We start from the raw sequence: 23,961 nt of genomic DNA, 5'->3' as shown, positions 1-23,961 counted from the left end.
TCATTCCATATTTTCATTGTCAATGATTTGCCTGTTTCTGGGCTGCAATCCTTGACATATCATTCCATATTTTCATTGTCAATGATTTGCCTGTTTCTGGGCTGCAATCCTTGACAAATCATTCCATATTTTCATTGTCAATGATTTGCCTGTTTCTGGGCTGCAATCCTTGACATATCATTCCATATTTTCATTGTCAATGATTTGCCTGTTTCTGGGCTGCAATCATTGATATATCATTCCATATTTTCATTGTCAATGATTTGCCTGTTTCTGGGCTGCAATCATTGACATATCATTCCATATTTTCATTGTCAATGATTTGCCTGTTTCTGGGCTGCAATCCTTGACATATCATTCCATATTTTCATTGTCAATGATTTGCCTGTTTCTGGGCTGCAATCATTGACATATCATTCCATATTTTCATTGTCAATGATTTGCCTGTTTCTGGGCTGCAATCATTGACATATCATTCCATATTTTCATTGTCAATGATTTGCCTGTTTCTGGGCTGCAATCCTTGACATATCATTCCATATTTTCATTGTCAATGATTTGCCTGTTTCTGGCTGCAATCATTGATATATCATTCCATATTTCCATTGTCAATGATTTGCCTGTTTCTGGGCTGCAATCCTTGACATATCATTCCATATTTTCATTGTCAATGATTGCCTGTTCTGGGCTGCAATCATTGATATATCATTCCATATTTCCATTGTCAATGATTTGCCTGTTTCTGGGCTGCAATCCTTGACATATCATTCCATGTTTCCATTGTCAATGATTTGCCTGTTTCTGGGCTGCAATCCTTGACATATCATTCCATATTTTCACTGTCAATGATTTGCCTGTTTCTGGGCTGCAATCCTTGACATATCATTCCATATTTCACTGTCAATGATTTGCCTGTTTCTGGGCTGCAATCCTTGACATATCATTCCATATTTTCACTGTCAATGATTTGCCTGTTTCTGGGCTGCAATCCTTGACATATCATTCCATATTTTCATTGTCAATGATTTGCCTGTTTCTGGGCTGCAATCCTTGACATATCATTCCATATTTTCATTGTCAATGATTTGCCTGTTTCTGGGCTGCAATCCTTGACATATCATTCCATATTTTCATTGTCAATGATTTGCCTGTTTCTGGGCTGCAATCCTTGACATATCATTCCATATTTTCATTGTCAATGATTTGCCTGTTTTAGTAGTATTCCTCAACGAGTCATGATCACTCCTTCGATACGTCAATTTTCAATCGTAAAATGGATTCTGGGTTGTTATTATTGGTGAGATACCTGATATTTTCGCTGCATATAAGACGCTTTTTAGAATGAAGTAACTGGTAGCTTACTTTTATATCTTATCTTTAGTCTTACAGTGTATACAGTGTATATACAGTGTATATAGTGTGATTGCGGTTTTCTAAGGATGACAGGTAGAATTTGTCTGCACAAATTGAGTTGTTTCGTTTTGATACTTCGCTGAAATGTGTGTAATTTTCCAGTAAGAATTTCAAAGATTAGTAGATGTCGAAACGTTTTACAACCTGCTTATTTTGTTTAATGTGTGATGTTATAAATGTAAAGTAATTGATGTGAATTTATAGGAAGATACTCCATCGTATGATTGAGTGTCACAATGAAGGGATTCCTTGAATATGAAGTCCGACCAAACTATTTAATAATATACACTGAGACATTTCCATGTTAGAGAAAAGTCTCAGGCTGTATACATGTTTCTGACTTCAAAGTTATCACTCAAAACTAACATAGGTCATGTCGTTCTACCATCTCGCCCGTTGCTTCAATTTAATTACCGAAAACATTATCAAAAAATTTATCAAACTAGTCTTCCAATAGGACTAGGCATATATGACGTAAAGTTTAGTTCACGACAAAGCGTTAATGAGTTCGATCTAGTTTCTGCCTTGTACTAAAAGAAAGATGATATAGAAACTGCAATACCAGATACAAAAGAGATAGACCAAAGCCTTAAGAGCAAAAAAGATTTTTACCCAGTAATAGGACTACAACATGACTGAACGATCACAACCAACCAATTTATCGCCAGGTAATGTGCAAATTACAACACCAGAGGCCGCCACAACTGATAGAAGGAATCGGCCAACTTAAACGAAAGTAAGGGAAAATACTAAGATAGGCGGCGGTAGTACGTAAGGATTGGAGCCATGGCGTAATATCATATTTTCTCAAGTCGCTGCTTTCTGATTTTTGTTACTACTGTTATGATTATGATTATGATTATGATTATTATTATTATTATCATCATCATCATCGATGAAACGACATTTCTCTCTGTATACTTAATGATATCAACATCATAAAGTACGTTAAACAACCACACTTGTTATAGTTTACCATAATTTTGAGACACAAACAAGCTCCACACTGTACAGGAAAGAAATTGCTAATTCTATTCTTCGTGATTGTCAAATGTTATAAATAACTAAAAATTTATAACTTGTGATTTTATTGTGATGGAAGACTGTAAGTAGAAAGCAGAGTCAATCGGTCTACACAAATCAACAGTTTTGTATCCCTGAATGAACATTTTGAAACAGTCATTAAATAGAATTATGTTACGAACTATACGAAGGTAACTCATTCCTTTGGCTCGAAGTTGTACGGCTCCGCGAAAAACACTCGTATACGGTGACGTCAAACAGAGAGAGAGAAAAAAATATATATAATATATATATGTATAACAAGTAGAAAACAGGACTTAGCAGGCGTTACTCAGAGTTTCACGCAACATGTGTTCTCTGTAGCGATCATCAGTGTCTGTGTGGGTGTGTGTAGTTGTATGTGTGCATTTATGTGTGTGTAAAACCGTCATTTATATATTTACGTTTGTGACGGAAACTTGCTGCTATCTATGCTGGTTTAATCATGTAGTAACTTACTTGTACATCGATAGCGTGGCGCAGCTTCATATTCTATCCCTATTTCCAATCGATCCCGGCACGAAGAACAAAATCATACTTACAAAGTTCAGCTCAGATATTTGTCCATTAATTAAGCAATTAAATTTTTATTTTTTGCAAAAATCGTGAAAGATTTTATATTGACAGAGAAACTGATGGCTCCCGTTTAGGTCTACATTAAAAAAGATCATATAAAATCTTGACAATGCAAACATGGATTACAAATTTATCACAAGTTTCGTCGAACTTTCATGACTATTTTTAGAAAACATTTATGGTGCCTTTATGATCACTTTCATGAGACATATACCGAAGTACGAAACGAAACGAACTTGGATATTGTTATAAATTACCGTTAAAATTACAAACTTTAGGGTCTGAAAAGGAGAGAAAACTTTCTATTGTTTTCATTTCCGAAAACTACACGCCAAAAAGAAGATTTTGTATACAAATATGCGTGAAACATAAAGGTCGCATTTATCCTCAACCTAGGATTTAATTTTCCACGTATATGCTGCCATATAGAAGATCTTTTTGGTTTGTTTTCAGAAATAACATCTTAAAGTACCATCCATCGTTGTCAATTTTACTATTTAATGACATAGGAAAATGTGATACTTGATGTTGAAGGTATTTTCATTACCTTTAAGAGCGCTACAAAGTTGTGCATTTCAGACTGTTCATTTAAGCCGAAAAAAATGTGCATAAAATTGTACTAAATGGGATTTCGTTATATGTTTGACGTAAATCGGACGAAAATTTGCATAAACGCACATTTTACAATTTATGGATCATTTATGGGTCGACTTATACGGCATAAATTCGTTTTTTCACCCTGTGTTTGCCGTTGTCATGCCATTGCTTCGTTTAATAACCAGTTAATCAAATGCCTAATTGACAGGAGGAAATTCAAGACCATATTTGAATAGTAGTATATATTGTCCTCAAAATTACTCTATCACGGCCCAAGTACTCACTGCCTTCAGCAATACGCCTTGTTATTATTATTATTATTATTATTATAATGCCTTATGGGTAATTTGAAACCCAAAGTTCGGACTGAGAAAGATATTTCCTGAGAACAAGTGTGAGATTTGCATTTCCAGTGAGCATCCTCCAAATCTTTATAGAGCTAATTCTCAAAACGTAAAGCCATCGCCCCTTTAAGGCATCGTCCGCTCGCACGGGTTCGTACTTCCCACAAACTACTAACTACTGTTTTCGGGAAGCATCCAGCTGCCCGGACAAGAGACCTTGGCAAGCGAAGATGCTTTAAGGTAGAATGCCCCCCGAAAGTGTAAGACTTAAACTTTTGCTCAAACCTTCCTCGAGGAATGTTTCAACTATTCTCTTTCAAAATCAAGAATAAAAGTCGGGGATCACCGTGCAAATTTTGGTACCGGGGAAACATAACTCAAGATTTACTGTTATTTAAAGTTAAAAATGGCCGCCATCCCTGTGTTAACTTTATGGAGGAAAAGACATTTATCGAATTTCGAAAAACTAAGCCCTTAAAAATTTTCCTCACACCAAGAGCTCTAAAATGAACCCCAATAAGTGGTATATCAGAAAAGAATTATAAAAGTCTGAGAGTCCAAAATTTGTATACCAGAGGCGCATTCTACCTTAAAGAAAGTGTAGTATGCAAATTTTGTGATCATCACTCATTACAAAGAATATTCACTAGCAACACGCAGCAAAGGTTCAGGTTTAGCTCATTTTCAATCACATGTTGTGATCCGACAGGCAGAAACAGCCCCTGTTGCTATACCGTTTGTGGGTGATTATGAGAGTAGCGATTGTACTTTACTGTATTGTATACTCACAGTACCAGAGGGCAATTGTAAAAGCTGGTACGGGCCAGGAATTACCTTCTTTTTCAAAACTTTATTTCTGAACAGAGAAAATCTAATTTTCAAAATGTGCGTACAAATAAATAGATGTAAAATATTGTGCAAAACCTTGCTTGAGAGCCTCCTTGAAAAAGTCGCAAACAACAGTGCTGATACAGCTTCCGAGCCACTACACACAGCCAGATCTTTGGATTTCTGCCCTGGAAGGCCATCTGCTAAACTTGAGTCCTTCATATCGTATGCATAAGGACTGTACCCTTGTACATCTACTGCCTGAACATAGGCTAGGGTTTAGTGTAGGGTTTGGGTAGATGTTCAACAACCACTCATTCAAACGGGAAACACATAATGTACATTAAATGTGGAACATCAGATACTCGGCTTTGCCTGATGTACATCACCAAGGACGGTCATGTTGCTTTGATAGAGATCAAGTATGCTATTGAGATGATGATGACCTCTATGAGATGTCAGCAATTCAATATCCGAGCAACACAGACCTGATGAACTGGTGCATGTGTACTGGTGTTGTAATCTCACTCCAAGGGAACTGAACGAATGCCACGCAACTGCAACAATAAAAATTCAGTTAACTCACATAGCATGCAAAGCCCTACCTGCATAAAATACAAGTGCATTATCAATGTGATGTTTTCAACATCATGCTCTCGTAAAGTAAATTGTTGTTGTATCAATTGGAAAGGATTGTCACGCACTTTTAATAACAATATATCACACACACACACACACACACACACACAAAGTAGCTCATCAGTCTTACAACCATTTGCAGTAATAGAGCGCGAAGCCACTGCCGTGAACTGCAATAAAACTGCTTACACTAATTAGTTTCAGCTGTAGCCGTGGCTACTTTGGTGTTGAACAAGGCTACTTGATAAAGACCAAAAAGTCTGCTTGTACAAGGGCAAAACTAGCTCTGTCTGAGGCTCGAGTTGTAAATGAGAGTTTACGATTGGCACCCTGTGTTCAAGATTAAGATACAATGTAACATTACCATGTACGGGTCCATCTTTTTTATTTCAACTTCCCCAGACAAACTGTCTGCATGGGACATACAATGTTGTCGACTTTGCCAGCTGGCTACAGCTGAAACTAATTAGTGTGAGCAGTTTTATTGCAGTTCACTGCAGTGGCTTCGCGCTCTATTACTGAAAAGGGTAGTATTTGTAAACCAATGGTCATCAAGAACAGCTGTATCACTTGTTAAGAAACAACAATGTCAAGAATAAAGTCAACATTAAAGGGCCAGTCGCTGTAACTTTTGATGATTTTTTCCTCCACAATTTTTAATGTCAGATACAGAAGAATGTTGAGATACACAGTATTCAGCTTGTCAACTCAGACTGTACATAGGTAGACCACATTAACTGTTATTGTTGACAAGTGAATTCCGGTCCAGACTAGAATTCAAATGTTCACAACAACAGTGCATTTTGCACTTACCCGTATAAAGGCTGCCTTGGCAAGCTGGATACTGTTTTTGACCTTGCCCTTGGGTATAGAACATGAACTTGCAACTGATATTTGCAGCTACTGACCCCTTAAGTGAGGCATAGGGTGATTTGTCGATTTGCTGTCCTGCGCAATGAAAGCATCATGTTGCACAAAAGACTATTGAGGAAACAGTTTTTTCATATCGATTATGCCCCATAAAATCCAGTGTGAAAAATTGCTTCCCTGTGTTTTGTGTCCATCACACAAAGACTGCTTTAATCAGCTCAGAATGTAATAAAAAAATAAAAATTCTATCATACTACCGTACAAACTTTTCTTTCAGGAGAATATTGAATGTGAACAGGCTTTCATCTCATTGGGGGTTTATACCTGAAGAACTGGAACAGGCAAATCCAAGCAGTACAGTGTGGTTCCTGTCCCAATATCAAGATAAGCCTATCTCTGCCCACTAGTCTAGTTTGCTACATTCACACTACCTTATAATCGTTATAAGGGCCAGTAGTTGTAAATTTAGACAATTTTTTCACTTATTTTGTTTCAGATGTCAAATACACTTTTTTTGTTCTACGACGTAAAGCAAGTTGAGATGCACAGTAATTGGCCTGTCAACTCCACAATGAACATAGTTTGTAGACTGCATTGTTATTGATGACAAGTGCAGGGTTCTCCACATGGAAATTTGGAGGGACTGGTTACCCCTGAGTTCAGGCAATCTTTTCAAATGTTAGTAGCTACACTAAAGAATACATTTTACACAGCAAATGAAAATGCAAATCAAGAATTGTCACGATAAGTTGGTTTACCCTCTGTTTTTTTTTCCAAGCTGTGGAGAACAGTTATATGTAAATAATAACTTTGAATTCAGATGTAAACAATAACAGTGCATTTAACACGTGTAGATGCTGTGTTGACAAGCTGAACAATTGACGGTTTAACACGCTCTGGGGAGTAGAACAAGAATTTTGCAACTTACATACAAAACTGAAGCAGTGAAAAAAAGGTCATCTAAAGTTACACCTACTGGCCCAATAAAGGAACTGGTATTTGCCTGTCCACTGGAAAAGTGCAACAAAAAATTCCCAGTTTTGAGCAAAAGATTTGGCAGCTAGTTCTAAACTTCAGAAGACTGAACTGTTTGCAATTGAGTCTATGCGCACACAATACCACATTGATCTATATTTCTGCTATCAAAGTAACTATCTACTTTATATGAAGAAAAACAATCAACATAAGAAAACTAGGCGTGGCCTTCTATAAATTATACAACTGCTTTCCTTAAGAATAAAATCTTTCTCTGGAAAAAAAAAAAATTAAGTAAGCTTAAAACTGGGATAGTTCAAAACAAACATTTTTGACAGCTATAGCAAACCATAGCAAATGCATGTCAGAGACATCAGAACAAAAGTTACGCCTCAGTAATCTATAGATAAAAATGTGATAAACTCATTCATGATTGTAACAGAATTTCTCACACGTATTATGTAACAAAAAGTCTCAACTTTCGTCATAACAATTCTACATGGCCTGCGTCATTATAGTCGTGGAAAACAATCATCCCATGATTTCAACATTAGTGATTTTCCTTTCAGAAGAGATGCATTCTTGTTGTTTGTCACTGAGCCTTCAACAAATCTCTACTTCTGTATCAGGTAACAATTTCTCTCACGATTGGAGTTGTCTTTGGACAGGATATAAATCAGGGTTAATCTAACTTCTCTGTTTCACTCTTCTGCCATGTTCTTCTTTCCAATCTTCAGGAACCTGTCACTTTTCTGAGAAGGTAAGAATGTTAGAATGGAAACAAGATGAGTTTGGCGAAAAGTCTTAACTGAGCACGAGAGAGAAAGAGAGAAGTAAGGAATATTACAGTGATGTTAGTCTTTAACCTTTTCAGATGGTAATTAGGCAATTAAAGAAGTTTGCATTACAGACACTGCAAAGTTAGCTGATGTACACACACACACACACACACACACACACACACACACACACACACACACACACACACACACACACGCACGCATACAGACAGACAACTTTAACCCTTTCACCACCATGGTTTGCCCTAAACCCATTGTTACCAATGGTGAGTGTGGACCAGGTTAGAGCAATAATACTAGTGACTATACTTACAGAACCCACATGCTTGACTGTCAGTCCCATCTGACTTGCTGTGTGAGTCACAAATTCCATCTCGGCTGTTGTGAAAGAGACCATTGAGAATGGCATCTCTTGCATGTCTTTGGTCTCAATGAACGTCCTGCAGAAATGAACATTGCATACATATCTCACTTGGGCCTTGTTTACTTTTTTAAATGCATCAGAAAGTGCATTAGGGGAAGGCTGCATTAACTTTGATGGTACCTGAAACCCGAGTTGCTGCCTGCCAACTCGGGTGACAAATAGAAGACTTTTAATCCCCAAGGTGTTAATTTTCCATTGTTGCGATTATCTTATCAAGCTGGTGCTATGATAGGAACGTCAGGGCTGTAACGACTCACTCAATACCACGGGCACACACATATGCTTGCACATGGAACTATGTTGACAGGAAAAAGTGAACTGCCCTTTTTCAATGCAAGTAATCTAGTTTATTCTTTAATTTAGGCTCTAAACTAAGTTTTAGAATTATGGTGAAACAAAATATCGTTCTTCGTTCATTTTCATTCAAGTTTCCTATTTTCGGACGCTTCACTTCAGTAACGCGCATTGATCGTATATGCAAATGTGATCAGAACAGCATGGAACGTTCTTTCCATGTGGCGAGATTTTTCTGCACTTGCAAACAACTTAACGAGTGAGTAAGGACTCCAAGAGCTGCGCGTATCCTGTGACATTACATCTCGTATAGAGCGAATTTAAGTCAATGAATTGCTAGCCGGATCCGTCTGTAAACAGTATGGCCACTCGTACATATTATAAGAAAGGAGAAATAGTAGAGGCAGTTAACGAGGCCGGTCAGCGGACGGCACAATTTTCAGTGATTTAATTCACGGTATTAATTTCACAATAAAACGAATTCGCGAGCTTACCATTGATTTTTGGTGATGTTGAATATAATTGAAAAAGAGAGCTAAATTCCAGTGTTCATGTTTGATAAAATTCCAAATTGACGACACCCAACGTCAACCTGTACGACCCCGTATGTGTACAACACAGCTGCAGTCGATTAGTCGATTGTGACACAGTAAGCTTACACATAATGCAATATCGGTCGACCCACAGTCCCTCTATCCATGCATTTCTGCAGTTGTCTTTCCTATTCTGCTCAGTTAACAGACATGATTTCACAGAATATTACACAGAAAACATATTTTATCATATTTGGAGGCACTGAATACTAGCATTGCAAGAGAAAGCGACGACAAATTTTCCGGTTTGATTCCAGCCGTTGCTTGTGCTACGTCAACACACTCGCAGCGATCAACCCCAGAAATTATCGCACACTATCATCATTTACGATGGGAGAAGGATCACGAAAAACAAACATCGGTTTCAAGATATGATGATTTCTGTCTTCGTGTCGTAGATAGACGCAGAGAACACTTAATAGAGCCAAAAACAGCGAAAATTCGAGAAAGCGTACACACAATCGGGGACTGTGGCATGCAGGACAAACCCAAGCTACGCATTATCACGTGACTGCCCCTCGTATCGCGGTTTGGCTGTGCGGTCCAGGTGATTGACACCTTTTACAATAGGCGTTTCCAGACCGGTGGATAGACAGAGGGGCTGTGGTACGTACGTTTCAAAAGTACGCAAAATGAGACCAAGTAATCGTTTGTTTATTTAGATTTGATCTAAAACCTCCCAAAACCAACAGACAAAGTCCTACTCTTACGCAGAAAATCAACGTTTTCAAGCGTAGACTCCCGCGTAGACTTTCCCTTCCGCTTAAACCACGGCCCCTCCACAAAACGCGATGTAGATCTATGATCGACAATGGATGGATTGACGTGGCGTTTCAAAAGTATGAAAAATGAGACTCAGTAACTTTTGGTTGCTTTACATTTGATCAAAAACCTACCCATCAGACAAGGCCCAACTCTTACGCAGAAAACAAAAGCTCTGGAACGTCGACTTTCTCTTCCGCGTTTGAGACTTTCTTCTCTTTCGCGTTTGAGAGAAACAAACGTCGGCTTTATTCGGAAATGGCCGGCTATTGGTGGGCGTAACGTCAGTCCAATGGTAAGCTGCACCCGATGTGAACGTCGGAATAATTCGGGCTGTAGTCGGGAAAGCAAGGATGACCTCGAGAGCGATTCCCAGTACAGTACACGTTCGCAGATCGCGGTACTACAGGCTGATACTAGATAGCAACAAGTTCACCGCGTAAATTGCTAGATTACATATAGCCACATAGGCACTTCTGAAATGTTATCTCCGGCTTGCAAGACAGCATATATCAAAATATTATTATCAAAACCAGAATTTCGGGGCTAGAGCGCAAAACATTGCTGAAAAGTAGCCGGCCAAAATACGGAAGTAGCCAGTCAATTTGGCCGGCATCCGGCTAAAAATGAACACGCGGATTCAAACAGAGAGGCTTGTTGCGATAGACAAGTAGCCTTTGGCTTTTGACCAGAAAAGTAAGTGAGTGTTCATTGATAATTCAAAGACTGGATCCGTTGACACCAAAGTTTGCTCGTGACTTTCATTGCATTGCATGCACCTTTCCGCAATGTGAGTCTGAACTGAAATTGAAAGAGTGCGTTTTAGTAAAAGTCCTGTTTTGTTGTGCTGAAGTCCTGTTTTGTTGTGCTGATTTTCGCTACCGTACTTTCTTTTATAGGGGTATAAACATTCATACAAAAATAGCTTTTCGTATGCAAAATCAGCGTACGTTAATTAACTGCTAGTATTGTTTAAACAGCATTTTATTTGAAAGGGATTCTATAGTACACTCGTTTTTGTAAACTCTTCATGCAATTTTATGAACTAAATGATGACCTCAAAGTAACAGCAAGTGCTGGACGGCACTTTTAACGCTGGTTGGAAATCCTAAGTGCCGGACAGGGGGCCATCATCAAGTCAGGCGCCGACTGGCATTGGCCATGCTAAAAGTAGTTCCGGCAGTGCTAATGTTTTGTTTACACTAAAAGATAATCTGTTCGCATATGTTGACATAGAGATTAATCCTCTGATAACCAACTCGGGTTACTCGGGTACGTCCAAGTTAATGGAGCGTTCCCCTCATGGTAGACAGAAAGATTCAGTCGTGTGCGGGCGCTCCGGCGCACTGCGACCTACGACCCTTTACTACGACTGAAGGCACACTGTTGAAATCCTGTTCTCCAACAAAATTTTGTTGGAACCAATCATATTACAGGAACAAGTTAATTGACAGTATGTAGGGTAACAAGACCGCCCACATCGCTCACTCTTTATGTCATTATGGTCATTATGTATGTAAATAGCCCACATGATGAATATTCAAATTACACTACCATGATTTACGTATTTAAGAAGTCTGTAATGTCAGTTGTGGGCAGTACTTTCTTTCTTTTGAGTTTGCCGCGGCCAAGTACAGTGTGCCTTCAGTTGTAGTAATGGGTCGTAGGTCGCAGTATGCTGGAGCGCCCGCACACGACTGAATCTTTCAGTCTACAGAAAGTGGTATATTTCTGAACATACATTCATCAAAGTGGAGATAACTCATGAACGATGAAACCAGGGTTCTCCAAAAGGGGGTTTTGAGGGGTGGCCCACCCTTCTGTTTTCGGAGCATTCTATATTAATATGCAAAAGATGTATTTTCATGACAAAAGAATATGCAAATCACACATTGTTATGTAAATTGACCACTCCTTTAATTTCTAAGGTGTGGAGAACACTGGTATCCATTGATTATTGTTATACTTCACATAAATTTTGCATTGCAATTGCTAATTGAATTGTGCCAATGCAATCTCAATGCTTGGATTTGCTGTCAGCCAATGTCCATGGTGTTTTGCTTTGTGATGAGAGGTTTGATAGTCTGGATGATTTCTTTACCTGAACGTGTCGTTGACAGTCTTCTGAAAGTCTGGGGAGCATCCCTTTGGTAGTTGCTTTGTAACATCTCCACTATCATCTGAGAAAAGACAAGAACATGCGAGAAATAAAAGATACCATTAATGGTATCAGTTCTTATTTGCAGGAGAATTCAAGACACTGCATAAACTTACTAATAAAAATGTTACAAACGTCTCATTCTCCTGAACTTCTGTGAATAAAAACTTTTCATTTGGTGAAAAATCTTTCCAGCCAACTCTTAATGGTATGGCTCACTGATGGAGATTACAGCAACATCCATCTGTTGGTGCTACAAACTTCTTGACACTGAGGGCACACATCTACTGGAGAACAACAAGCCTGACACTGAGGCACACACTGTTAGAACTGTAATATCTGAGACACTAAGGGCCTATGGCTACTTGAGAGAGTACAACGTCCCTGCCACTGAGGGCGCACTTGAGGTAATTGCTGAAACATCCTGAAGACTGAAGGCAAATAGCCAACATATCTAGTATCTACAAACAATACAAATCCATACTCTCTTTAATTCATTAGTTTCTCAACACATAGCCATATTACTAGACCAAATTATGTTCTTTCATTGATAGTGAGTGTACCATTAAGTTAATAGGACAATGAAAAAATCAGCCACTTGAGCTCTGACCTTTCGTTTTGTCTTTGACACTGGCAAACATTTTGCCATACATCTCTTTCTCCAGGCTTTTAAACTTGCGCACAGAGCTGTCTAGTTTTCTCAGCTCTTTGGTGATCTCTTCATTGTGTGGCTCTATCTTCTGGCAGCGCAGGAAAAAGTCCTTGGCACGGTCAAACTCGCTGAGTTGATGTAAAGCCTGGAGAAAGGGAGTACAAATGGATGATATCTACAGTCATATTTGCATAAATTGAAGCAGTACAAGAAATTGTGATCTATTGGTATGTATGGACAGCACAAGTGAAAGTCATAATTACAAGCTCTCATTTTAATTACAAGGGCATGCATAATTTTGTTGCCATATTATTTTCAAAACTAACTTTTTCACTGCAATAGTTACATAAATGAGAAAAACAAATCAAAAAGATTGACAAAACGTTCCAATATCTTGCAGGCAGTTTGTACAGTGTTTTGATAACACTTCTGCTTTCAGAATTTCTTTTTGACATACATATATACAGAGAGTCACATTTCTATTTTGGAAAGATCAGACGTACACAGTTCTTGTAAGTCAGTGCTAAATGTGAAGATAATTGTCAAATGGTATCCAATAGACCCTGTTTTTCAATCCTGGGGTAGAATGACCTTCATTTCACGGCATTTCCTTTCAGATAACTTGATGTTCCGGGGTACACAAAGTCACCTACCTGTCCATATCTGAACAGTCCCTTGACATTTTGAGGGTCAATTTCAAGGGCTGCCTTACAGAACATGATTGCCCTGGCAGATTGACAGAGCTTCACACTGCACAATGCCATATTCAGACATAGTTTCAACATCACTTTCTTCATGGCTTTCTCTTCGGCTTCGTCTTTCAGGTGACAGTTTTCCAAAATTCTCTGAGCCTACAATCAGTTGAAAAAATAACCAAAAGTAAAAAGCAAATGACACTGAAGAGAAAACTTAGTTTTTTTCATCAAGATGCTTTTTATTTGACAAGCTGATGCTGCTATTAGCTTTCTCTGCCATTGCTGATCTTCATTTAAAGAAAATCTCTCTTCAACGTCTGTTGCACAAATACATTGTTTCAAACAATCAACAGTGGAATATATTTTCATCATCGGGTACACCTTACGAACACTGAGCCCGACCCACCTCAGAAAAACAACCACATTCTCTTAGGGGGCCCTGCCATAGCTTTGTGAGGCAATTTAGTGTATCCTCTAGGATTATGTGAATATGTGGCATTGGTGAGTGTGGGCCCAGTGATCTACAGTCTTGCCCATCATTGAAGACCCCTCTATCTCAGTTGCTTTATGTCAAGTACAACGCTGTGACAAGTATATAATTTTTTGTAACATCATGTATTGTGACAAACTTCCTGACACCATTTCAGGAATGATATGAATCAAATCTTAACTCACTCTGTTGTATCTTCCAAATGCTCTGCTGATGTGTTTTAATTGGTACAATTCATTACCAGCCTGCAATGTACAATAGCACAGTTAGCGTTGTTATACCGGTAGATTTCTGTCTCTCACATGCACATACAATGATATATACACATTGTAAACAGCAAACTGGGCATGTACATGTACATATAGGTGTTGTGGCATCCCCTTCTCTCTCTCTCTCTCTCTCTCTCTCTCTCTCTCTCTCTCTCTCTCGCTCGCTTTCTCAGTTTGTCTAAAGTGAAAAGAAGTTATTGGAATTTTCAATTAGCTAATTGTGCCACTGAATGGACCATATTCCCTTGTGGCTGAACATTCACTAATCAAGACATTAACGCCGTGAATCACTCTAAAATGATATTGTATCAAAACATTTTACCTTTCTCTCAGCATGGACTACAGCGAGAATCTCGTCAAATGAGGCATTTCTCTGATCTTCCTTGGACCACTTGTGAAAATCCTCCACCAAAGAGTTGTCAATGTAACTGATGAGCTCCATTTCAAACAAGACTATGAGTACATTCAGATCACAAAAAATAAAGGGTGATGTCAGAATAAGATAAATGATGAGATATTGTGGTGTACATATGTATGTGAAGTAGTTGAGTCACTGACATTGCTGTATGCACCCGTTTTCATGGTTTGAACTCTACAATTCTGAAATCTCATTCTCAGTGCACCACTCTTTGCTAAGCCAAACCCTGTTGACACAACCTACTGGTATAGCTTACACTGCTGGTCACAAAAGTGTTAATACATGTATGAACCTGGTTGTTGCTGAAAGAGATTCTGTGTTTGTAAACAGGAAAATCAGCGTCATTCTGAGTACTGTGATTAAATCTATTTTATTATCAGTGCCCTGCTGTACAAGATTAAGGTAAATGTATTGCCTGCCTAATTACAAATCTGTCAGACCACTGCAAAGACACTGTCAGCCCCCACTCAAAAATTAAGAGGAGAATTAATATCAATATTTAACAACAATACCAGTAAAAGCAATCACAACTGACAAAAATTTTGACTTTGCAATTCCATAAATGGAACAATAAACACCTTTAAGAAATACAGGAGCACAGACTCGGCATTGTGAGTTAACACTGCATTTATTTTTATGTTGATAGCTATTTTCTATATAAACTACAGTTTATAAGCTCACATGGTTCAAGTCACTGCTAGAGCGTACTGTTAGTCAGTGTGCCCGCTAAGCCAATTTGACGCGTCATGACGCAGGGCAAACCTGCCTGACGCAATTGAAATTACAAGTAATCTGACGTGTCACTGACGCAGCTGTAAAAAGCCTGCCAATGACTAGAAATGCTTAGCAGATTCATAATTTACACAGATAACATGTTTTCCTGTAGTTTTGGGTCAAAAAATATCTGAAAAAGTCATTTCTGTAAGTCTCTGCATTGATACTACGTACAGATAGTAAACTTATCTTGCCGATTGATCGATGGGCAAGGAGGCAGCCATTGATGTTTTCACTGTCTTCTCACTAACTTACGCGAGAGTATCAGGAATCTAGAAAGACATTCGACCATAGAGGGCGCTATACTTCTTCCTGCTGACTTTTTAGTTATAACCTGTTCATGCATGCAATGACGCACAGCATGTCAACTTTTTTTCAATTTGACTCAAAACATTTTTTTTCACCTGCCCTTAGAGGGCACACTGCTGTTAGTGTAGCTAAATTCCAATGTAAATTTCCCGTACTTTCCTCGATGACAATACCACAGTTATTCAAAGCAAACATTCAACTCATATATGGTACAAAATATTTCTTTTGAATTTAGAGTTGACTACTGTATGTCCATCGTACACTGAATTGTGATTTTGGTTTTCACTTTTTTAATTCCACAATTCTTTAACACAAACAAATTTTATCATCTTTTGATCGAGCTGAAAAGCTTGGTTATCTGTAGAAGCCTGCAAGCCACTTTCCAAGGCCGCTCAGAACTTCAATGCCACTTACTTTGTGCATTTCCCGGTATTCTTGGTGGACATCCATGTTTCCCAAAGGCAAACTCCGGCTTCACCAAAAACCTGGAAAATTCTCCCTTTCTCATGGATGCTATGGCAATCTCAAATCCAGGAATACACATACCTGCAACAGAAATGTCATCAAATCAGCCTTTTTCTGTCATTTCTCATCAAAATATTAGCACTGATATTGCAATTTTTTGTCGACAGATGTGAATGATTTTTTTCTCTCACACATTCAAGTCTAGCTGTTCTTCAAATCAGCAACTCCCACAATTAGCTTGTTCTAAAGCCTGGTGATCACAAAGATAATACCCCAAACACTGCCAAGCATCTCAATTTCTTCTTTATAGTTGCTACAGCTGGTAGAGAGCTATTATTTCAATTAACAACTAATTGGTGCAAATTTGTGATGGAATAATTTCAATAATTTACATACAAGAGAAGTACCATACATACATCTGACAAGAGTTCACTGAGTAAACTAAGATTAATCACAGCTGGACGATGACAATTAAATTTCACACCATTTTAGGTATACAATTTTGATGCAGTATTTGAGTAGTATGGTGTACCCTGATCGATATTTCAATCTGAAATAATATTTTTCTGTGATATTCGTTTTGCAATGCCTCCATTAATACTTCTGTAACCCAGCTCTTTGATGTTATCTCTTTTGCTATAATAATGAACACTATGTAGGTATTGACCACATACGTAGTGTATCACAGGGGAGCGGTATGACTCACCTTCACCAAGTTTGCATGTATGTGGTTTGTTTCTCAGTCTGGTTGAATCATAGGGTTCATCTGAATATTCCAAATAGCCACTGTAGTGTACTGTTGATAAAAAACAACAGTCATCTGACAATGCATGTGCAGTTATTACAGTTCAGTTTCTCCAATACAGGTCCTGCACTCAACACATGTTAAACACGACCATATATATGGTAATCTAGTATTGGAAAATATTGAGCTGCAAAACAAAATGTATTTCAATGCCACAACCCAAATGAGTCGATGCAAACTCCCTGAGTTACTGCCGCCTAATTTTGCACATGTAATTATGAAGCAATTATTACTTCATTTGGAATGTGGGAATACTGTATATCGCACATTTCACATCAGTAAATACGGAATCATTATATTGGCTAAACTAGGAAAAGTTGGACTGACACTATCATTGATAAAGAAGTCATATCTACCTTTGCAGTGGGAAGATGGCGGGATTATGTCACCCATTCCGGTCTTGATCATTTTCTTGAGGACGCCCATGTCACCTGAAATATCATCCATCTCACGGGCAAGCCTCTCAAAAGGACTCTACCGACATTGACAATACATGGATGAAGGAACATTGAGTCAATTTAACCTTTCAATTCAAGCAGTTTATGCCTTATACTTGTATAATGTACATTTACACATTACATTCACCCTTCTCCTAGTTGCCGAGTCCATGTGTCATCATCAGGTCAAGTTGGTTACAACCAGTGATGCATATAGCATGTCAGATATTACATTTTGACAAAGTCTTTAACATTTGAATCGAAGATCCCTGAAAATATGTACACCCTGAACATGATTTTTACTGATAAGCCCTGCCATGACACAGCATGCGAAGAAAGTGAAAAATATGAGCAGATTTGGGTTCAATGCCGCTTTCTACTGACTTGGCAGATAGCGAGTGATACCCTGGCAGGATATTGGTTAAACAATGTTGAAAACGGACATGTATTTGAACAAACAATCACATTTAGTGGTATTTTGATGAGAAACTGCTTGAAACCTTTATGGACAAGTAGTTGGATGAACAACTTACCAAGTTTTCAGTGCTGGGGTCGTCGTCATCCACTGCTGTGCATTCAAAGTTTAGCTGCTTGAAGAGAACTTCAGAATCAAAATACTGATCATCCGTATCTGTTGATCAATGCAAACTCTTTGTTCAGTGTTATCAACGAAGAAGAAGTATGCATGATGAGCCATGTACGTAAATTCTGTCTTATTTGACTGGCAAACACCTATTAACTGGTCACGTATAGCACTTGTTTGTTTTCCTGAAAGCCCACTTGTTACAAGAAATATATTGTTATCCTGAGGCTGTAGGCTGAGAGAAATACCATGAACTGCTACAAGGGGTAATAAATAGGTGCTATGGCCAAAATAAAGACAGTAATAGGCAATTTACAACACACCAGAGTTTTTTGCTGTGCTTTGACATGAGCACTGAAACAATTGTAAGAAGTTTATCAGATACATGAGGGCTCGAAAATTTTTTTTTAAATTCACTTGCCATAGGGCAAGTGAATTTTCAATTTCACTTGTCCGGAAGAAAAATTCACTTGCCCTGAATTTCAGATGATTTAAGGAGTAAATGTGTATGGTTTTATTCATGTCATTTAAAGAAACAGTAGCTGTAACTTACTTATAAATTGTGTCCTTGTTCTGTGTATCAAAAATAATATCTAATATAACGTATACATGCACAGTGTTTCGGCCAGCTTTTGCTAGCATGGGGACACAGTGACCCATAGTAGGTCTTAATGGGGACAAATTAAATTTTGGGGGACATGTAATATATTCCAATAAGACAACACCGGTACATTGTCATTGTGTGTCATCATGACCTGGTACCTTGTGTTAAATAGGCAAGTCAGGTAGGTGCACTAAGGGTAAGTATATAATAGGCCACTAGTGTTGTGTCAAATTGTGCCCATGTGAAACTTTCAGTATCATTTAGTTTACTGTTACCATGTGGTATGTGCATAAACTGCAGGGTTCCCCTCAGTCACCAAAATGATTAGCCAACTCATTAACCAAATCAAAAATCTTGTAGCCACTTTGAGCAACTTTTAAACAGTTTATGATCTCAAGTGTAGCAACAGCTTTCTCGGCATTCAGGAGTTCCTAATTTTACAAATCAAGATATTGTTCATGATAATTTTTACATTAAAGAAATATTTGTTTAGTTTTTAAAATTACATTAATTATCTGTGTTTTTTATGACATTGAAGGGATTGAAATACTTTTCATTTCTAGTGGTAAACTTTTGCCACAAGAAATAATTAGGTGGCAATTCTAAAAATCAGGTAGCAATGTGAAGTGTACGTTACCACAGATACAAAATATTTCTGCAGCATTCAGTCAGTATTCACAGTATGACAACTTATCATACATATACACTACAAGCTCCTTATGTGGTTTTGTTAGCCACACAAATACAAATTTTCCATGCAGAAGAAAGCATTCGGTAGCATAGTGACAGTGTAGATACAAGTATTATGGTGTTGTGTCATAGTTGTGATCAAGCAGGCTCAATAGCATCTTCAGCATGAGTATTTTTCTTGAGACAAAAAGGGTCAGGTCAAAATCCTTTAAAACAAGACACAATGATATTGCTCAATTCATTTCCCAATGTTTTAAAGAGTAATAATAGTTTTAATGATAATGATAACATTGTAGCCCAGGAACATTTTCATTTGATAGTTTGATATCATCAAGAAATGTCTGGTGATGTTCACTATTACATCATTAAACTGGAGGAATCTGCAGAAATATTAATGTGATATTTGAAATGGATAATGCTTACTGCAACTACTGTTGACAATATCCCTTTGCCATAACTGTTAATAAAATTTAATTGAAAACTGACAGTCAAGCTAAATGCCATTAAATTGGAAAGCACCAAGAAATTACCTTTTATCATAAGATTGTACCTATTGGACCTTCCTAGGTGGTTTCTTTTGAACCATAATTGTGTACTTAAGGGTCTTCATTTATGACATCACATAAGATGACCCAGATTTGACCTTTCAGAAAACCTCAAGTTTTTCTCCTTTTCCCTTGTATTATGACTCTGTTTGTGAAAGTTTCCTTTGAAATAATGGTTTTTACTATCAAACTGAGTAATTGCAGGCCAAATTTTGATTCAAGCAAAGTAGGTAAAACTTGGACTAAAAAGGACGACCGGTACGCGGGACACAGATCACGGAGGCAAAGCCAAGGCTCAGTGTATTCATGGTCGCCCATGATGTATTGTAGCACGGTCCGTTCATGAGAGACTGAGCAGTATTGAACAGCAACATTGTTTGATTCACGTACCAGGGAATTTGTAACTTTGTAGAAAGGAGAGTAAAGTGTTTCAATACATTGTAACTTTGTAGGAAGGAGGGTAAATTGTTTCAACACGTTACAACATTTTATTGTAAGCTGTAGTTTTCTGTTGAGGAGGCATCGTGCTGACATGATTTCATGAGAAGAAAAAAACATAAGAGCGTGCAAAAACGTCAATATTTTGCCATTTTGTAACCAAGCAGAACAGAGCTATTTTATCGGCCGGCCATATCGAAAGCGGTACACTCAAAGAACTAGAGAGTGGCAGCGCGTACGTACAGTGGCCCCATTGAAATTCACTTGTCCGTCGGGCTGGGAGAATGTTGTTTTCACTTGCCCGGACTCAAAATTCACTTGTCACGGGCGTCGGGCGGCGAGAATTTTCGAGCCCTGTACATGTAAGTTCTCTGAAGTGGTCATAGTGGTACCAGTTTCTTCACAAAAAGAAGCAAAAAATATCCCTGACATGCTGAGTGACCTCACTGGTTGCACTTGAATCTTCATTGTTGATGTACACTTCAAGCTACTTTGCTGTTTGAATGGGAAATTTTGTTTTTAGTCAGAGCCCCCATCGTGCTTTAACCATCCACCATTGTTCAAAAGCTATAGACAACACTCTGAACACAGTCATATATACTCAGTGTAACCAGGCACTTCTTCAGAGAGTTCTATTTTACAAACAGTACTTTGAGACCTTAATTGGCCTCCTGGAACAGACTGAGTTTGGGGTCAGCCACTTACTGGCTCCATAGGAATGATATCTGCTGTTACCTTGGATAGTCAATATGCGTATACCACACAGTGCAATAAATTACCCACAATTGTTTGATTTGTACCAACAACGTTAGTTTTCCTTTTTTCCAGTTCTGCATAATAACAATAATGTGAAGTCTTAAGATAATTGATTAATTATATTTATTAAAAGTACGTTGAAATATTGTAGTATAAATTTCAAAGAAACCATTAAATAACCATAAAAGTCACATTCTGCAGGTACTACAAATGTCACAGTTTTTGGAAGCAAGTTATGACCAACTGAAGGGGTCATTCTCTGAAAAAAGTTAGCATGTAAATTTCTTTTGTCTTTTCTATTTGAAAAAAAATCAATATCCTTTTGTTTCATAAAACAGGTGCAACAAGTCTCCCTACTTTCCATCACTTTATTCTGTATGGCTGAGGACACAATCAGTGGAAAATTTACAAAAATCCTTTCTCTTCTCTCAATCAAGCACAATTTCTTTTTCTTTAAAATGGGAATTGAGAAGAAAGGTGTTTTTTAAAAGTACGTTTTCAGAATTTTTACAACTAGTCCAGGGATTTGTCTACACATTGAAGACATGGTAGACTTCACAGGGGAATCTACGTTGGTACAAATCATGATGTATTATGGGAAATCTCTAGTACTGTGTACCATGAAGTTTTACAATTCTCCACAGCTTGAAAAACAAGGGGCAGTAACTTTACATAACAATGGGTAATTTGAACATTCTTTTGTTGTGAAAATGTGTTCTTTTGTATGGTTTTTAAAATATGAATGGAAAGTTCCACTAATAGAGGGGTGGCCCACCCCTCAAAAACCCCCCTTGTGGGGAACTCTGTGTAAGATTCCTCAGAACAGTCACGTGTTCCTGTATCATTCACATCAAAGGGGCTTTGCCCTGAAAGTCTTCCTGTCATCATTCCTAAGCAAATTACATCTCCTCAAAATTATGAACAAAATTCATTTTAAAAATATCAATACCAGTACCTAGGGGCGGCATGTCCTCCACAATTTCAAACTCTGCTCCTTCTCCATCTGGTCGGCTTAACTCATTCAGATCAAGGCCACCTTTTATCTGCACGGAATGCAATGGCTAAAACAAAAAGAGCATGACTATAGTGTGATGAAGTTTTTTGGCTATCAATCCAACTCACTGAAATCTCTTTTAAAGGGGTGTGTTTCTGAAGAATATCACATACAATTATTGTACATTGTCTGATGAGAATTGCTATATGGTTTGATCTTGTAACTCTTAACTAAAGTCTTTTGGAATTGACTTCAGAGTACATATTCTGGGCAGTTTGACAAGCTGCATACTAAATAAACCAGGTAACCCCAAAGTCTCTGTCATAGTGTTTGTGCAGTATCATGGCACGATGGTGTCTGTTTCCATGGTGATATATGTCATCATGGTGTCATGTTTCCTTGGTGATGTATGCTGAATAGAAGTGATGGAGTCACGTGTCCACTTTGGGTAAACTAATCGCCTACTACACATTTACAACTTCAACATGGTGTATGAAATACGTAAGTACAGTAAGTAAGAGTACGTAAGTAAATAATAATAAATAGAATGTCAACTTCCGGTAATGGCGGCTCCCAGAAACACAGATGCGCCACATTCAATGTTTATGAAACGTGATCGACGTGTTTGAACAAATTCCACACCCAATAAACGACAAGGTTAGTGTAATATAGTGCTTAGTCTTCAGTAGTGATAAATCGGTATGACCAAATGCAGTAAATATGTAGCATTTCACATCAACACGCCTCGTCCAATGGGATGCCCTTATTTTGAAAGCTACAGGGCCACCGGCATTGTAGCGCTACTAATGAGTGAGGTCGCAAAAAAACTCCCGACCGCCTCACAGTAGCACTATAATTTTTGCAGGTGGGTTTGGAACTGATGCGGGGCCAAAAGAGTTAATTCTTTTAGGTATGATCACTCCCTCATCATTTTTCTTGTGGTAGTAAAGCTATATACATACTGAATGTCAAAATTGTTGGACCCAAACATTTATGAATAAAAACAGCTTTCCTCGGGGCGTCTGGTTTAACAGTACTCCACCCCTAAATTCTAACTCTAACCAGAATGACTCCCTAAGTCACCAGTGATTGATGCGAAATGTTTTCCGTGTCCATTTTTAACTATATTCTTGCACCCTGTACCATAACATTTTATTACAGGTGAGGGACATTACAAACTGTGCACTAATGCATGTGTGATGATCATGAATCAGAATTCATGATGAATGTCACCCTCAGTTGTCCTCCCTCTGAGCACGGTCCCCTGTGGAGGGACCGTGCTCTGAGACAGAGACAGAACGTCCTCCCTCTGAGCACGGTCCCCTGTGGAGGGACCGTGCTCTGAGACAGAACCTAAAACAAAGTAAGACCACGCCTGGAACAAAGTTGTCTCATGCACTTTTTATATCCACCAACCTCTCTGTCTTCGTCCTCGGTAGACAAACTCTGAGTTTCGGGCACAGGCTCTGGAGTTTCCATGTTTTTGTTTCTTTCGCCTTGGTCGGCCACACCGCGTAACAGCAGCTATGTACGTACTTTGATCCACGTTGATGGGCACACTGTCAATGTCTGGTTCGGTCTGTAGTTGCATCAGTTCCTGTATTATCAGCCAACTCATTCTAATGCACACTAGGATTGAGTAGATATTTTGCGTTATGTTCCTCCTTCTTTATTCTATAGATACTAAATTATATATGATAAA

General features: G+C 38.2%; 1 protein-coding gene across 1 annotated transcript; it reads right to left on the bottom strand.

Moving 5' to 3' along the window:
* Positions 1 to 6,502: 6,502 nt before the first annotated feature.
* Positions 6,503 to 23,827, bottom strand: LOC139145472 (inactive peptidyl-prolyl cis-trans isomerase FKBP6-like). The gene is made up of 13 exons (XM_070716671.1): positions 23,676 to 23,827; positions 22,221 to 22,326; positions 18,183 to 18,280; positions 17,569 to 17,686; positions 17,114 to 17,203; positions 16,357 to 16,488; positions 14,764 to 14,894; positions 14,358 to 14,417; positions 13,641 to 13,838; positions 12,946 to 13,132; positions 12,279 to 12,357; positions 8,418 to 8,544; positions 6,503 to 8,056 (listed from the first exon to the last, which is right to left on the bottom strand). The coding sequence occupies exons 1-13, from the start codon at positions 23,736 to 23,738 to the stop codon at positions 8,006 to 8,008; spliced, it is 1,440 nt and encodes a 479-aa protein (XP_070572772.1). The 5' UTR covers positions 23,739 to 23,827; the 3' UTR covers positions 6,503 to 8,005.
* Positions 23,828 to 23,961: the final 134 nt, after the last annotated feature.

The sequence above is a fragment of the Ptychodera flava genome, chromosome 12 (genome assembly GCF_041260155.1).
Source record: "Ptychodera flava strain L36383 chromosome 12, AS_Pfla_20210202, whole genome shotgun sequence".
Classification (NCBI taxonomy): domain Eukaryota; kingdom Metazoa; phylum Hemichordata; class Enteropneusta; family Ptychoderidae; genus Ptychodera; species Ptychodera flava.
This window is presented reverse-complemented; position numbering and strand designations above follow the sequence as displayed.

Bases quoted from the DNA above. Each gene is read 5' to 3' on its own strand.
- LOC139145472 (XM_070716671.1), bottom strand. From the start codon at position 23,738: ATGGAAACTCCAGAGCCTGTGCCCGAAACTCAGAGTTTGTCTACCGAG. The intron at 17,204-17,568 runs GTAGATATGACT...TTTTATCAACAG, and splicing joins GCCATCTTCCCACTGCAAAG to TACACTACAGTGGCTATTTG. The intron at 14,418-14,763 runs GTAAAATGTTTT...TGTACATTGCAG, and splicing joins TAGTCCATGCTGAGAGAAAG to GCTGGTAATGAATTGTACCA.